At 42.1% G+C, this 15,952-nt stretch overlaps 1 protein-coding gene across 4 annotated transcripts; it reads right to left on the minus strand.

The window, feature by feature from the left end:
* Positions 1-1,294: 1,294 nt before the first annotated feature.
* On the minus strand, positions 1,295-15,933 carry LOC110529618 (ralBP1-associated Eps domain-containing protein 1). Of its 4 annotated transcripts, none has more exons than XM_036985042.1 (19): positions 15,758-15,933; positions 12,025-12,148; positions 10,454-10,647; positions 10,064-10,223; positions 8,474-8,607; positions 7,934-8,099; positions 7,593-7,656; positions 7,193-7,347; positions 6,916-7,034; positions 6,341-6,421; positions 4,280-4,367; positions 3,957-4,055; positions 3,734-3,806; positions 3,441-3,639; positions 3,012-3,185; positions 2,831-2,917; positions 2,589-2,728; positions 1,776-1,881; positions 1,295-1,606 (listed from the first exon to the last, which is right to left on the minus strand). In XM_036985042.1, exons 1-19 carry the CDS (start codon positions 15,815-15,817, stop codon positions 1,538-1,540), a joined length of 2,292 nt encoding a protein of 763 aa, XP_036840937.1. In that variant the 5' UTR covers positions 15,818-15,933; the 3' UTR covers positions 1,295-1,537. The 4 variants fall into 4 exon arrangements, with proteins under 4 accessions (XP_036840937.1, XP_021467652.1, XP_021467650.1 ...); XM_021611975.2 differs by having other exon boundaries at positions 1,296-1,606; positions 8,543-8,607; positions 14,968-15,877; XM_021611974.2 differs by having other exon boundaries at positions 1,296-1,606; positions 14,968-15,877.
* Between the last annotated feature and the right edge of the window lie 19 nt (positions 15,934-15,952).

The raw sequence follows: 15,952 nt of genomic DNA on the forward strand, positions 1-15,952 counted from the left end.
GAATAAAGTGGAAACCTGAACGCCAGGAGTAAGGCTTTTGAAGACAGGTTAAGAAATTAAGAAAACACAAGAAGTTCCAGAAAAACAAAAAGACAGTTATACAAGGTGTAGATACCAACACAAATGTCAGACTAGGTAAGATACCGTATACAGGTAGAAATCAAGTGGTTTGTATTTAAGCACTGTCTTCATTCTAGATAAGAGCATGAACAACATGCGGGGGGTGGACAAAAACAAAAAAACAGGGGAAAAGTGCAGTCGTTTCATTCTGGTCTCGCTTCCATAGTTGGTTATCATATCTCACAGGGAACCTTGTGTTTGGGGCAGGACTGATTCAATTTATGTACCGTAAGAGGCACAGGCAGCGTCAGCATGAGCAACTACAGAGCCAGGAGCAAAAACAAAAAGGTGGTCTGTCATCTGGGGGTCAATCACTTCACATAGTAACACAGCTCATTTTGTTACAGATTAAATTGCAGCAGACTAGTGGAAGAAAAAAATATACATACACACTCATTTCATCATGCCGTTTATGTAACCATTGCGTGCCCAAATAAATCCAAACACACACCATACATACAGCACACATGTATACAGAGACGCACATGGACAGAATAGCCCTCCGCGTAGCGGGATGCTGTAATAAACTGGAACATGAATTCATTCCTGTCACATGATCAGTCCAAAGCACTCCAGGATAGAGAGTCATCTCCTGTAGACTCCTCACAATGCCTTCACTGGCATGATTATCTGTCCTTGACAGGTCCCAGGAGACCAGGCCCACACACAGCACAGGCAGACCCCAGAGTGCTCCTCTACTGGACACTTGTCATCATGGGGAAGAATGAGGGAGGGAACTCAGCCTTCAATACCCCATGACTCAAGTTCCAGTTCAGTGCCTGTCAGTCTGGCCCCGGGGCCTGTGATATAGTATAAGGAATTGACGTCCAGAATAATCTTTGCTATTTCTTTGATAAATAAAAGTGCCAATATTTGTAACATTCCTATCCCAGCCCCTTTGGAAAGACTGTTCTGTCTGATGAGGGCGAGTCAGGGTGTGTTGTTGCAAACCGACCGTCAGTCCGACCGACAGGCGGTCAAGTCCGTCAGTCAGTCAGACCGACCGACCGTCCGTCCGTCCGACAGACAGTCCGACAGACAGACCATCAGGCAGACCGTCCGACAGACAGACCATCAGGCAGACCATCAGGCAGACCGTCCGACAGACAGACCATCAGGCAGACCATCAGGCAGACAGTCCGACAGACAGACCATCAGGCAGACCATCAGGCAGACAGTCCGACAGACAGACCATCAGGCAGACCATCAGGCAGACCGTCCGACAGACAGACCATCAGGCAGACCATCAGGCAGACCGTCCGACAGACAGACGGTCGGTCAGTCCATCTGGTTCCCACAGAAGAGACAGCAGAATGCAGAGGGAATGGACAGCGGAGATAACATGTGCATCACACAAAAGGCCCCTTCAGGTCTCTCCTATCTTCTCTCATGGACTTGTCCTCCTCACACACACAGGTTACAAATGGGAAAATGGTCTGAGCTGTTCCAGTTGAACCTCCAAAGATATCCTCTCTTCTAGTAAGTCCTATGAATTAAAAACAACAAGATAAACAATCCTCAAACGAGGACGAAAGTTTAACCTTGTTAAAGGCTTGGATTTTGTGAAGATAACATTTTCCAAAATAAGCATCAGGTTCATTTTAGTAACAGAATAGCTAGCTAGCATGCATGTATTATTGTAATCACTCCTATACCTTTAGCTGTTGCTGTAATTCACTGTTGAGTCTGGCCAAAACTGTGTTGGTTTCCTTGTTTCTTCTGATAGAGGCTTGAATTGCTTTTTTATCCTTACCAACAGACCTGCAAAAAGTATTCAAGAGAGTTTTAAGTTCGTTACTGATGTTAACTACGGAATCTAATGTATAATCAACAACCACAGACCAGTCACTATTCAGATTTACTATGTGCCCGATGTCACAAGAAGGCCAAAAAGATCATCAAGGACAACAACCTCCCGAGCCACTGCCTGTTCACCCTGCTATCATCCAGAAGGCAAGGTCAGTACAGGTGCATCAAAGCAGGGAACGAGAGACTGAAAAACAGCTTCTATCTCAAGGCCATCAGACTGTTAAACAGCCACCACTAACATTGAGTGGCTGCTGCCAACATACTGACTCAACTCCAGCCACTTTAATAATGTAAAAATTGATGAAAAATGTATCACTAGCCACTTTAAACAATGCCACTTCATATGTTTACACACCCTACATTACTCATCTCATATGTATATACTGTACTCTATACCATCTACTGCATCTTGCCTATGCCCTTCTATACCATCACTCATTCATATATATCTTTATGTACATATTCTTATTCATTCCTTTACACTTGTGTGCATAAGGTAATTGTTGTGAAATTGTTAGGTTAGATTACTAGTTGGATATTACTGCATTGTCGGAACTAGAAGCACAAGCATTTCGCTACACTTGCATTACCGTCTGCTAACCATGTGTATGTGACAAATAACATTTGATTTGAGATTCCTTTGAAACCCCTGTTCCTACCTGGGAATGGATGGCAGTGTAGCTAGAACAGTGGCTATGACGTTAGACTTCGGGGGGAGGGCTTCATCCTGGAGTTCGTCCTCAGATTTCAGTCTCCGGCGGACAGGTTTGGGTGGGGGGGCCATGATGGACCCTTTGGCCTGACAGGAAAAAAACAAACCCGCTGTATAAATCATCTGAACAAATGAGGACATTTAGGCCCCCAGTATTGGCATCATGGTCTCAGTAAGTCCACTACTTACAGAGTTCACAGTAGCTGCAGCTCTCTCTTCCTGGTTGTCAATCTTCACAGTTCTCAAAGGCCCAGCCCCTTCTGTAGACTTCTCTACCTGTGAACAGAGCACACACAGTCTCAGTCTGTTTTCTTATAACAGAGCACAGCTGATAGAACATGTTCTGTATTATACTGTATGTCTGACTCACTGGCAGACTCTCTGGGTGCTTCTCCCCGTCGTCACTGGGCTGATCTGAGGCAGCGAACGCCTGGAACTGACTGAAGTCAGCGAAGTTGGGCTGCTCTGGGATCTGCTGGGGCGAGGTAGTGGAGTGAGCTGCCAGGCCCTCATCCGAGCGATGCCCACTATGAGGACCAGAGGTCTGGGGACAAAGGGGATAAACAGAGTTCAGACTTAACACGGCACGTTGAAAACTGAACACAACCTTTAACTGGAGAGTACATGGTCAATGACTGTAGTCTGTGTAGAGTGAATAGAGCGTATGGACAAGAAAAGACAAAGGGAAGAGATTTCAGCATTTCAATGTGTATATTTCCTATAAAAAAAGACTACCCAGAGGTGGCAACATCTCTTCTGCTATGAGATTGACTTTCTTCTGTCTGTATTGGCTTTCTACCTGTGTGGGTAGCGGCCTAGGAGGTATGGCTGGAGGACAGGCCACGACTCCGGATTGCTGTGGCCCTGTGGGGTGAGCGGCAAAGTTTCTGTTCATGTCTAGCGAGGAGGAGCGGGAGTGGGAGGCGTTGGGCCTGGGAGGGGGTGGTGGGGGGGCAGCCGCCACCTTTAGACCTTCAGGAGAGGTCCCAGAATTAGACCTACAACCCAGACAACACGGCTAGTGAGCTTACTGTTCAAAAGCGCTTCAATAAACAAAGCATCTATTATCTCTAGACATTGAGACTAACTTACCTTTGTCTTGTTACAACACTTGTAATTGGGTCTTGATCTGAAGTATATGAATCTGAACTGCTATAACCATCACCTTTAGTAAAGAACATTAGTATTCTGTTTAACCAATCCTCAAGGAAATGCCATATAATTATGGTCACATGACATGTTCTACAATAGATTTACCTACAAACTGCAATAGTCCTAGGTTCTTTATGATAATGGAACATCCCTTGACACTTACCAGAGTTAGCTGTTACAAACTTCATAGAGGTGGCAAGCTTGGTTTCTTCAGAAAGCTCAGGTGGTTTAGCCATCAGGGGACTGGTAGGATGTGTGTGGTCTGCAGGAATGAGAAAGAAAACAGTAAATTCCATCAACAGTATATATATATATATATTTTTTTAAACAGTTCTTAAAAGAAAAGGGTACAGTGCATCCCTTCACCACTCCCAGCCAAATATGTGAGAGTTGCTAGTTGATGGAGTCTCAAAAGTGAACACTGCTTTAGAGGACAGAGCTCAGTGTATGTTTAAGCGCTGTTATCATATGGGGAAACCATCTTACCACTTCCGGTTCTCTTCAGCTCCATCTCTTGCATATGGATCTTGCTTGGGGTCATGCGGATGGGAACAGGGTGGACAATAGCTGTATCCTGTAAGGACAAAGGTTTCTTGTTTGATCATTAGCTCACAATAATAATGCCTTAAGGAATCTATCCATTCCCTTTGACTGTAAAGAGAACTTTCATACTGTCAGAACAGTTTATAAGGTTAGAAAAGGCTTACAGTGGGGCAAAAAAAGTATTTAGTCAGCCACCAATTGTGCATGTTCTCCACTTAAAAAGATGAGGCCTGTAATTTTCATCATAGGTACACTTCAACTATGACAGACAAAATGAGAAAATGACGTTGTAGGATTTTTAATGAATTTATTTGCAAATTATGGTGGAAAATAAGTATTTGGTCACCTACAAACAAGCAAGATTTCTGTCGCTCACAGACCTGTAACTTCTTCTTTAAGAGGCTCCTCTGTCCTCCACTCGTTACCTGTATTAATGGCACCTGTTTGAACTTGTTATCAGTATAAAAGACACCTCTCCACAACCTCAAACAGTCACACGCCAAACTCCACTATGGCCAAGACCAAAGAGCTGTCAAAGGACACCAGAAACAAAATTGTAGACCTGCACCAGGCTGGGAAGACTGAATCTGCAATAGGTAAGCAGCTTGGTTTGAAGAAATCAACTGGGAGCAATTATTAGGAAATGGAAGATATACAAGACCACTGATAATCTCCCTCGATCTGGGGCTCCACGCAAGATCTCACCCCGTGGGGTCAAAATGATCACAAGAACGGTGAGCAAAAATCCCAGAACCACACGGGGGTGAATGACCTAGTGAATGACCTGCAGAGAGCTGGGACCAAAGTAACAAAGCCTACCATCAGTAACACACTACGCCGCCAGGGACTCAAATCATGCAGTGCCAGATGTGTCCCCCTGCTTAAGCCAGTACATGTCCAGGCCCATCTGAAGTTTGCTAGAGAGCATTTGGATGATGTCATATGGTCAGATGAAACCAAAATATAACTTTTTGGTAAAAACTCAACTCGTCGTGTTTGGAGGACAAAGAATGCTTTGGGGCTGTTTTTCTGCAAATGGACCAGGACAACTGATCCGTGTAAAGGAAATAATTAATGGGGCCATGTATCGTGAGATTTTGAGTGAAAACCTCCTTCCATCAGCAAGGGCATTGAAGATGAAACGTGGCTGGGTCTTTCAGCATGACAATGATCCCAAACACACCGCCTGGGCAACGAAGGAGTGGCTTCATAAGAAGCATTTCAAGGTCCTGGAGTGGCCTAGTCAGTCTCCAGATCTCAACCCTCATAGAAAATCTTTGGAGGGAGTTGAAAGTCCGTGTTGCCCAGCAACAGCCCCAAAACATCACTGCTCTAGAGGAGATCTGCATGGAGGAATGGGCCAAAATACCAGCAACAGTGTGTGAAAACCTTGTGAAGACTTACAGAAAACGTTTGACCTCTGTCATTGCCAACAAAGGGTATATAACAAAGTAGAGATAAACTTTTGTTATTGACCAAATACTTATTTTCCACCATAATTTGCAAATAAATTCATAAAAAATCCTACAATGTGATTTTCTGGATGTTTTTTTCTCATTTTGTCTGTCATAGTTGAAGTGTACCTATGATGAACATTATAGGCCTCTCGTCTTTTTAAGTGGGAGAACCTGCACAATTGGTGGCTGACTAAATACTTTTTTGCCCCACTGTATATGCGTGGCAATTATGCAGATTTAACAAACCAGAAGATATGGGAAAGATATTTCATACTGCTATAATTTATCAAATAAATAGCCCAGACATTGACTTGCCTAGTTAAATAAAGGTCAAAATAAATCAATATATTGTAGAACCCAATATCATATTTTTCATATGGGACAGAAAGTTGAGTATCCAATAAGCTAAGCAAGCAAAATCACATTGACACCTCCGCTGTGGCAGATTCAGCAGAATTAAGTACATGCACTCTAAGAGAGAGATCAAGGGGCCAAGGGTTAATATTATCATTAATACAGAAACAGGCAAACTAGGTGATTGACTTACAGGGTCAGCTGGTGCAATGTTAGAATCAAATTGGGTCAGAGTTTGTGAGCTGGAGGAGCGTTCACTAAAAGTCTCCCACTGCTAGAGACAAGAGCAGAAGTACATCAGCACCACAGGCATCTCAATGGATCGTCACACACAGGATGATTCCAGACCCAGTTACAAACCCCACTGCTCTCCCACAGGAGGGGTGATGAACTACATTTATCATCACATATCATCCATTAGTAATAGTGAGGAGGGGGTGGATATTGGCTAGAAACTGGTTAGTGATAACTAGATAAACAGAAATGGAGCAAACTGACTTTGGGACTGATAAGAATATCAACAATTGCAGCTTTCTGACAAAACATATACAGTATATAAATTAGTAAGTACTAAGTGGTGTTTCTCAGAAATGGAGAAGAAAGGTACTGAATCAGGAAAGTCCTGCAAGAGGATAGGTACTAACACCTCACAATGGAAAGGACCGTATTGATCATTTCATTGAGAAGTCATTTATAAAATGCTGGAAAGGTAAAAGTTCAATAATGTCCTTTTCTACAGTGATAACATGGGGTGGTGCTGTGTCCAACCTCGTTGCCCTGGTTGAGATCAGGCCAGGTCTGGTTGAGTGAGGGCATGGGGGACTTGTTTGGGGTCACCTCCACGGGGGAGCCCGAGTAGCCGACGTCAGGGGCCTGGTCTGGAACCTCTAGAACATGGAACATTTATACCATCAGGATGACTGTTCCATTCAATCACACTTATTTCTTTCCGTGTTTCATAAATCAACTGTCTGCAGCAGATGGTCCCCGGGGCAGATTTTGACAGATTCAGAATATGGAGCAGTAGGAGAGTACGAGCTATTACCTGCTGAGTCATCCAAGTCAATAAGCTTTGGCATAAGACTCTCTGGCAGCTTTTCGGGAAGGTCATAGCCATTTTTCCTAGCAACAACAAGATGAAATGCAGCACAGAACTCATCCAGTGTCAACGCCCCGTCTTTATCAAAATCCGAAAGTTCCCTGTAATGCAAAGAATGTGAGAATATTTATTTAAACCCACTCATGCATTGCAATCTGCTGGAATCCCTTGTGAATTCACCAACTGGTAGCCAAATTCATTAATTGAAGAGGAGTTACCGAAGGTTATATTTTCCATTCTTTGATATAGCTTCCTAGATTAAAACTGAAGCAGATATCTAATGATAACATATGAGCTATGGGGAACATCTCAACTAAAGCCAATAGCACACCTTCTAATAACTTACCAAATGTGGGACAGTTCAAGAATAGGTAGCTTTGATTTAGTGAAAAACTCTTTTGCGGCAGAACCTGTAATATAGACAAAGGGGAAAAGTCAGTTAGTGATAGGCCAATCATTGTAGTGTAACAGCCAGAGTCCCTGTAACCTTTAAATGGGAACAAGTGTAAAAGGTGGTCTCAAACTAGGGTTGCAAAATGTCCTTAAATTCCCTGGTTTGTCAGAAATCCTGGTTGAAGATTCCTGATGTTCTGCTCATTCCAAGAATCCTCCATCCAGGCTTAATGGAAAACCTGGACATTTTTGGAAAGTTACAACCCTATTCTAGACAAAGATCACTCTACTTACCAGGAATGAAACCGTTGAGGTCGGGCTGGATGGTCTTGAACTGATTGATGTAATACTGCCTCTGCTCGTCCGTGATTTTCCAGGGGTCGTCATAACCGCTACTGGACTGTCTTTGGATTTCATTGGCTGTAGTAATAGACGCAACCGTTCGTATGGAAGAGTTCTCCTAAAGGCAGCAAAGTGAAACATTTAGAGGAAAATAACAGATTGAAACAATCCTTTGGAAGAGCTGTGATAGTACTAATAGGTAATGAATACACAGACTGTGGGACGATGGGAAATAAACAGAAGAGTATCAGAAGAGGATTTGCAAGTGTTTGTTTTCAAATACCTCAACCCACTTACAATGAATCTTGCTCATTTGGACACAGAACTGTTCCTGATTTATTGTAGTGAAATATGTATTTTTATGAAGGGGAAACTGAAGCCATCAAAAAACAGCATATAGTGAAGTAGGCTAGACAAGAAGTTAAGATAAAGCTCCATCTCTGCCTTTAAGTGAGAAAGATGACAGGTCCATGGAAGCATTTGCTGCACTACCTGGACCGGCGAGAGATGCATTGGTGGCATTTTGCTGGAGGAGGGGGGATAAGTATCTTTCAAACTGACCCAGCTTTCCTGAACGGGGGGAGGTGAGTGGGCAGACCACATCCCATCACCTACCACCACAGGTCCTATGGAGAGAGGATAGTTACACAGCCTCAGACAGTGCTATTAGATTACACAAAGATTGTTCTAGCAACAGTAGAGAGCATACTCAAGAACTGTTGAAGGACTGGACTACAGAGAGACAGTGCGGTGAAGAAGTATTTGCCCCATTTTTTGATTGTCTCTATTTTTTGCATATTTTTGATACTGAATGTTATCAGACCTTCAACCAAAACCTAATATTAGATAAAGAGAACCTGAGTTTACCAATAACAAAATGTATATTTGTTTTATTTAATAAAAGTTGTTCAACACCTAATTCCCCTGTGTGAAAATGTAATTGCCCCCTTAAACCCACAGATATCCCTGAGTGTAAGCATGAAGTGCTCATTTCAAGTCGTGCCACAACATCTCAATTGGGATTAGGTCCGGACTTTGACTAGGCTATTCCAAAACTTCAAATGTGTTGCTTTTTAACCATTTTCATGTTTATTTTAATTATTCATCTAGGCAAGTCAGTTAAGAACAAATTCTGATTTACAATGACGGCCTACCAAAAGGCCTCCTCCGGGGACAGGGGCTGGGATTAAAAATAAAAATATCTAAATATAGGACAAAACACACATCACGACAAGAGAGACAACACAACGCTACATAAAGAGATACCTAAGACAACAACATAGCAAGACAGCAACACAGAATGGTAGCAAAATAACATGGTAGCAGCACAAAACATGGTACAAACACTGGGCACAGACAACAGCACAAAGGGCAAGAAGGTAGAGGTGTGTTTTGGATCATTGTCTTGCTACATGACCCAGTTGTGCTTCAGCTTCAGACGGGTGGCCTGACATTCTCCTGTAGAATTACCTGATAGCAGAATTCATGGTTCCTTCTCTATTAAGTCAAGTCGTCTAGGTCCTGAGGCAGCAAAGCATCCCCAAACGATCAAACTACCACCACGCTTGACCGTTGGTATGAGGTTCTTACTGTGGAATGCAGGGTTTGGTTTTCAACAGACATAAAATGGGACCCATCTCATCCAAAAAGTTGACTCGTGTTTGCCAAAAAGCACCTGGATGATCATCAAGACTCTTGGAAGAGTGTTCTATGGACAGATGAGTCAAAAGTATAACTTTTTGGACGACTTTGCTCATGAAATAAGTACGTAATTTGTTATTTATTCACTCAGGTTCCCTTTATCTAATATTATGTGTTGGTTGAAGATCTAATAACATTTAGTACAAAAAAATATGCAAAAGTAGCTACAATTAGAAAAGGGGCAAATACTTTTTCACAGCATTGTATGACATCAACATCCTTGTCAGGAGACAAACCAGTTCTGTTTATTGGCTGAACCTCTCATTTATTTAAGACATGCAAAAGTTACAGGATGGTGAACGTCAAGACGCATTATTGGACATCTCCATCGCCAGATTGTCATCTTCGCAGAGGATACAGTTTGCAGAGTAGAGTGTGTACCTGATTGTACTTCTCTGAAAGGTGTCCAGACAGCACCTGCCACCACCACAGGAGGTCTCTCTACGTTCCCCCCGCTTGCCTGCCGTTTGTGCTTTCTCCAGGCATGAGGCGAGGTGGGAGGGGACTGGTGGGGAGATACCACTGGGGATGTGGTGTCGGGCTACAGAGGGGTAAATAACATTAGATAAAACGTATGTCTATCAAAGTTAGATCTGTCTCAGTTTCCTAAAAAAGAATAATACAAATTGGTTTGTATCAAATAAATGTTGATTTCCTTGCCTTTTCCAACATGTAGGCTATATCAAACTTTCACCACTATTGAAATACCAGCTCTTATTGAGCATGATATCTAAACTACTTCTCCAGGCGGGAAGAATTATTATGACTGACCTGTGGTTCTACTGTGGGCACACAGGGCTGGATGACCTCGTGGGCAGACACCTTCTTGACCTGCCCTCGGCCAGGGGGTCGTGGAATCACACCCTGGTAAGGCCCCTGGTTCTCCAAGTCGGGGTACATGGCTGTGTGTCTGGCCTCCTGCTCATTTTTGGCCACAACAAAGCGAGGCAGAGGCAAGTCCTTGACTGTGGATGAAAAACACTGCTAGATAACAGCACTACCTCAAATTCCCTCCAGCTAGTTGTCTTGACGAGTCAGTTGTTGTAGTCTAGCATGGCTTATCACAACAAAAGTGTTGATATTGAAAACCAGATCAAGTTAAGTATTACAAGATTGACAACGTGTGTGTGTATAATATATATCTCAAAGGTGCTTTACAAAGCTTGATGTAGTCATATAACAATTCTAGTTGTTTTTCTTTGTTTGAGTTAATGTGTGTGTTTTCATGTCTTTTTGTAGTTTGTCAGGGTAATTGCTTGTGTGTGGGAGTGATTCTTTTGTTAGTTTTTTCTTGGTTTGTTTGCTTTTGTGTGTCCACCAAACTGGGGTAGTGGGCTAAAAGGGTGGGGTGTTCTCGGGGAGGTGTGGAGGGTAGTCTGGGGGACCATGAACCTTTACCTCCCACTTTCCTATTGTGGTTTGAAAATAAATACCAAACACAGGACAAAAAAAAGGTGGTGGCTAAAAAAGACGGGGGAAAAAACCTGATGTTCATGTTCTGAAGGGCAACTTGGAGTCTTTTCCTCCAATCTCACTGGCCCAGCCGCCCGTTTGGGTTGTGCAATTTCCTGTTGACTTAAGTCTCTATTCTTCTCTTGTATCTTAACCCTACAGGGATGCCTTTATTTCCTGCAAATGCTCACCAATGCTCTATCTCTGAACCATCCATATATTTGCATCCTGTTGCTTATTAATAGACAGATATGAGACTTGGGTGAGCCTCCCAAGTGATGCACATATCCTCCATGTTTTGACAGTATACTACACATTTAAAAACAGCTCATCTCTAGGGAGCAAATTCAGTTCAATACCAAAACATACCTTATTTGTATTTTAGGCCCATGTGTTAGGGCTGTGACGATACCAGTTGTGATATTTGGTCATTAATGATGTTTGTTTCCAACATTGTGTCTGTTTTCCTAAATAAGTTAAATCTGCTTTGTGTTTTGTTAAATTGCCACGATAATAACGAGTATCGCGATATTGGTATTGTCTCGGCCCTACTGTGTGTCCATTGATTCAAATGGGAAACCTAGTCAGTTGCACAACTGAATGCAACTAACCCAACCCCTCTGAATAGGCTAGGCTATCTGAGTAGGCTATCCTTATTCCATCTTTGAAGTTATGCAATCAGCTCTCCTGTTGCAACGTTTGAAGTCAAATAAATGCCATTGTATAGTCATGTGTTCTTTACTACTGTCCCTTCAATATCAGCAGGTTGATTTTAAATATAACCAGACCGAAGGCAAACAAAGATTTAAACATTGTCCGGTGCTATACCCTGCCTCATATTTTAGGGGTCCATTTCTAATAGTTGGAGAATTCTAGACATGTTTACTCACCAGAATTGAGGCTCTCTACCCGGAGAGGCAGTCCAGACTGGGCTACAGCGATGAGTTTCAGTGCAATGTAAAACTGGCTCCTTCCAAAATGGCCCAGGCGAGTGGCTCCACAGAGCTCTGTTATCTGAGACAACAAAATATTACCAACATCAGTCTGTAGTGATACAAACTCATTCTGTTAATGCACTACTGTTTTGTGCCAAAATGTTATAATGGGGAGAATGCTGCAGTCTCTCGCAGAGAAAGTTCCAAGGACATTGCTTCCTAACACAGGAAGACAGTTGTTGCTTTGCGTGCTTACTGAGAAATGTGACTTGTGTCTGCACAAAATGGTCTGTAATGTCTAAAAGGAACATGCACTATCTGAATATGGAGAGGTGTACGCCTTTAGCATTGCAGTGCTATAGGGTAAGACCAACGTTGGTAAAAAATGATGCTACCAGCCTAGGCCTAGTGAGTCAGCATCATTTCAATGTGAAATAGGCGGTCAAACTGACAGACCCAGGAAACATTTCACATCTCAGATTTATGGATCATGTATAAAGCCTATTCTTCAGTATACTAAACAACCATAGCAGAAACTATTAGTCTTGTGTTTCTGCAGGAGGAAGAAATCATGGCCCAAAAAAATAGCAAGTTAATTATGTACACCAGGACAAATGGCTTAGGAATTAGACTGAGCCGGTCAATAACTGACACTTCGAATGAAAGACAGCCCAGAAATCCTTCAACCGTGACAGTAATGTTGATGTCAGCCCAGAAATTGATAATAGCACGAATATACAAAGAAATAGGCAAGCTGAACAGAACTATGTTCAAGTAACTCAGTCTGTGCTACAACGCACATTCTACTGACTTTACATCTTGGATTTGATAAATCATTCAAATGAGCACTTTGACCTTTGGATAGGTCATTATCAACAAACCGTCACAATAAAGGTGCAGCACTTTCGATTTGCCTGCTGGGGGGAGGGGGGGGGGGGGGGAAGGGATTGTAAAATAAATGTTAACTACTTGGTTGTAATATTATCACCTCTTGAAGAGCATAGAATGACATTTCTGATTATTCCATGCAAAACAATTTGCATATTCGGCTATAGCTAAATGTGCACCTCTTAAGGAAACGGAGCCTACCGTTATTCCTTAAGGTCCAAGGAACTTATTTTCTGAGTTAGACTGGCTCTTGCAGCCCAAACAACCAAATTCTCCATCTAAAACATGAATCGATTCTCAATTGTGATAAGTGTCTAGAAACATAAAGCCCTTTACTTTCATTTCAAATAAAAAATGCTAAATACTCACTAACCCTATAAAAAAGGTGGGTATTAATTTAACCTTTTCTTTATTATTTCTCGCTGATATTAAAAGATACCGTACCACAAGTGATGCATACTAATGTTCATCCCAAGCTTCTGGGTTCTTAACAAAACACCCCAGTACAGAAGAGGCCTTCATCCAATGAGTCTGATGTGTAGTGTAATGTCATGGAAATGAGAGTCATGATCAGGAGCTAATTTAGCTCTATCAGAGTTATACAACAAGTAACTGCATGTTAATCATGATCAGTAAACATCAATTGATCATGTAATTTCAGATATGTTAGGGTAGTTTCACAATATCTCTCAATATTGGCCACCATCAATTGGATATTTGAGTGATATAAAAGTGAACTAGACCTGTCAAGTATGAGTGGTTTAGGTTAATTTCCCATCCTTTGTGGGCTCTGCATGTCAAGCAGAAGGGATGTCTTTGCCGATGTACTGTTAGTTGATAATTTTTACCTGGTAAGCTACCGGTATAAACTTTGTACACTTGGCTAAACATAGTGGTAAGTAGAGGTAATGTACTTTTTTCTCCAATCAACGTAGGCCAACCTAGTGAAGTTGGCTATCATTATCACATTTTTAACATTGCTTTTAAGAGTGTTTAATCACTATTGGTGCTAACAGACATGATAGGCTTCATTGATTGATGGACCATGACAAATTGGCTAGCTAGCTAATAACATGTTTGACTACACATTTAGCTACATACCAAATTGATAGGCTACCCTCACTTATCTGAAAATACATGATCAATGGATGTTAACTGATCATGATTAAGCATGCAGTTAATTGCTGATTAACTTGGATGATAGAGCTAAACATTTGGAATAATCGGAAATGTGTATATCAAGAGGTGATGATAGTTATAACATTTATTTAACAATCCCTTGAAAAACGACACATAGCTGGGATCCTGAGTGGCACAGTGGTCTATGGCATTGCATCTCAGTGCTTGAGGCGTCACTACAGACATCCTGGTTCGAATCCAGGCTGTATCACAACTGGCCGTGATTGGGAGTCCCAAAGGGCAGACACAATTGGCCAAGTGTCATCTGGGTTTGGCCGGTGCAGGCAGTCATTGACCTGTCTAGTTAAAGGTACATACATACACATATTACACACACAATTGTCGTTAATAGCAAAAGGTGGGGGTCACATTACCCCCCAGCAGCCAAATCGATCGCTCTGCACAGATAACGACCTATATAATCAAGGTAATACAAATTAGATTGTGTCCGTTTAATATGGACAATATTATTGTAAACTTTGTATCCAGTCATCAACTGCACAAGGAAGGAAGTGGGCTATCGACTGTTAGGTAGCTAATAATTAAAATTGTAAGACTATCAAGCAGAAAGATAGCTAGAAGAACATTGGAAATAAATATGGTGCTGAAAGAACATGTCTATTAACATCAGTTTGCCCATGTAGATAATGTAATGCTAGCAACTTGCTAACTTCCTCTGGGTAGCATACTTGGTTAGCAGTTAGCAAAGTGAAAAGGGCTTTGCAACTGGCTAACGTTAGAAGGTGTCTTGTCACGTTCACCAGTCAACAAGCACGCCAGATACAATAAATCTCTATCACACTTCACATATTGATACATTAGCTAGCTTACCTGCAGGACAACCTCACTGGGTAGCTGGGCCGCCCGGAAAAGATCAAGAACTTTGCCGTTGGAAGCCACTTTCTTGGTGTTGTCCGTATCGCAATAAACGAACAAATCAGAGTAATACTTCTGCTCCACATCAGTTAACGTTAAACTTTCCATTATGGCATCAAAAGTACGCGATCAGCAGACTAATTTTGTTATCCTTGTGATAACTGGACTCAACAAGGCGAGAGGAGCGACGTTGCTGGTCAGCTTTGCTAGTTTCTCAGCTTAGCTAAATACTACTGTAACTAGCTAGCTATGGCAAGAAGGGTTTTCTTTTTTTATTTCACCTTCGTGAATGTCCTCAGAAACTAGCCTAGTAGCAATATTACGTGCCGACTAATTAGAACAATGACTTATTTCGGATAATTATGTATGAATTTATCAATCAATAAAATGTGAGTAAATAATGACTGACGTTGCTACCAACGTTAGCTAAACAAGCTAGCTATATGATATTAGCAGGTAGCTTAACTAACAACGTTAGCCTGAAGTCAGCAGTGCCAGTAGTCAACTTCCGAGAATGGAAGTCGCTATTGAACAGTAAATCAACCGGAATTCGAGTTCTTCCGGTTCTATTCCGTTACCGTATGTTGTTTCAATCAATTTAAAATCTTTCTTAATTATGTTAGAAGTAAAGTTTCAGGGTCTTTTGGCTCTTTCCTCCATCAGCCAGAGCCGCCATTCCTATACCCCGTGATGTCATCGTACAGACGGTGAGAGTCAGCGCGTGTCTGCAAAGCAGGGGACTAACCGTGTCCCGGATGAAGGATGTCAACCATAGAAATATAATGAATAGAACGGATCTCCCCATTCAATTCAATGGCCTTTTGTCATTTGACAAAGTCCGTCCTTAGCCCTCTCTTCCCCGTCCTCTCTCCTCCATAACCCGGAAACCGATAAGTGTTGTGGTCGAGGAGTTGTTCCAATTCGTTTGTAGGCAAACGGA

The sequence above is a fragment of the Oncorhynchus mykiss genome, chromosome 8, assembly GCF_013265735.2.
Source record: "Oncorhynchus mykiss isolate Arlee chromosome 8, USDA_OmykA_1.1, whole genome shotgun sequence".
NCBI classification, from domain to species: domain Eukaryota; kingdom Metazoa; phylum Chordata; class Actinopteri; order Salmoniformes; family Salmonidae; genus Oncorhynchus; species Oncorhynchus mykiss.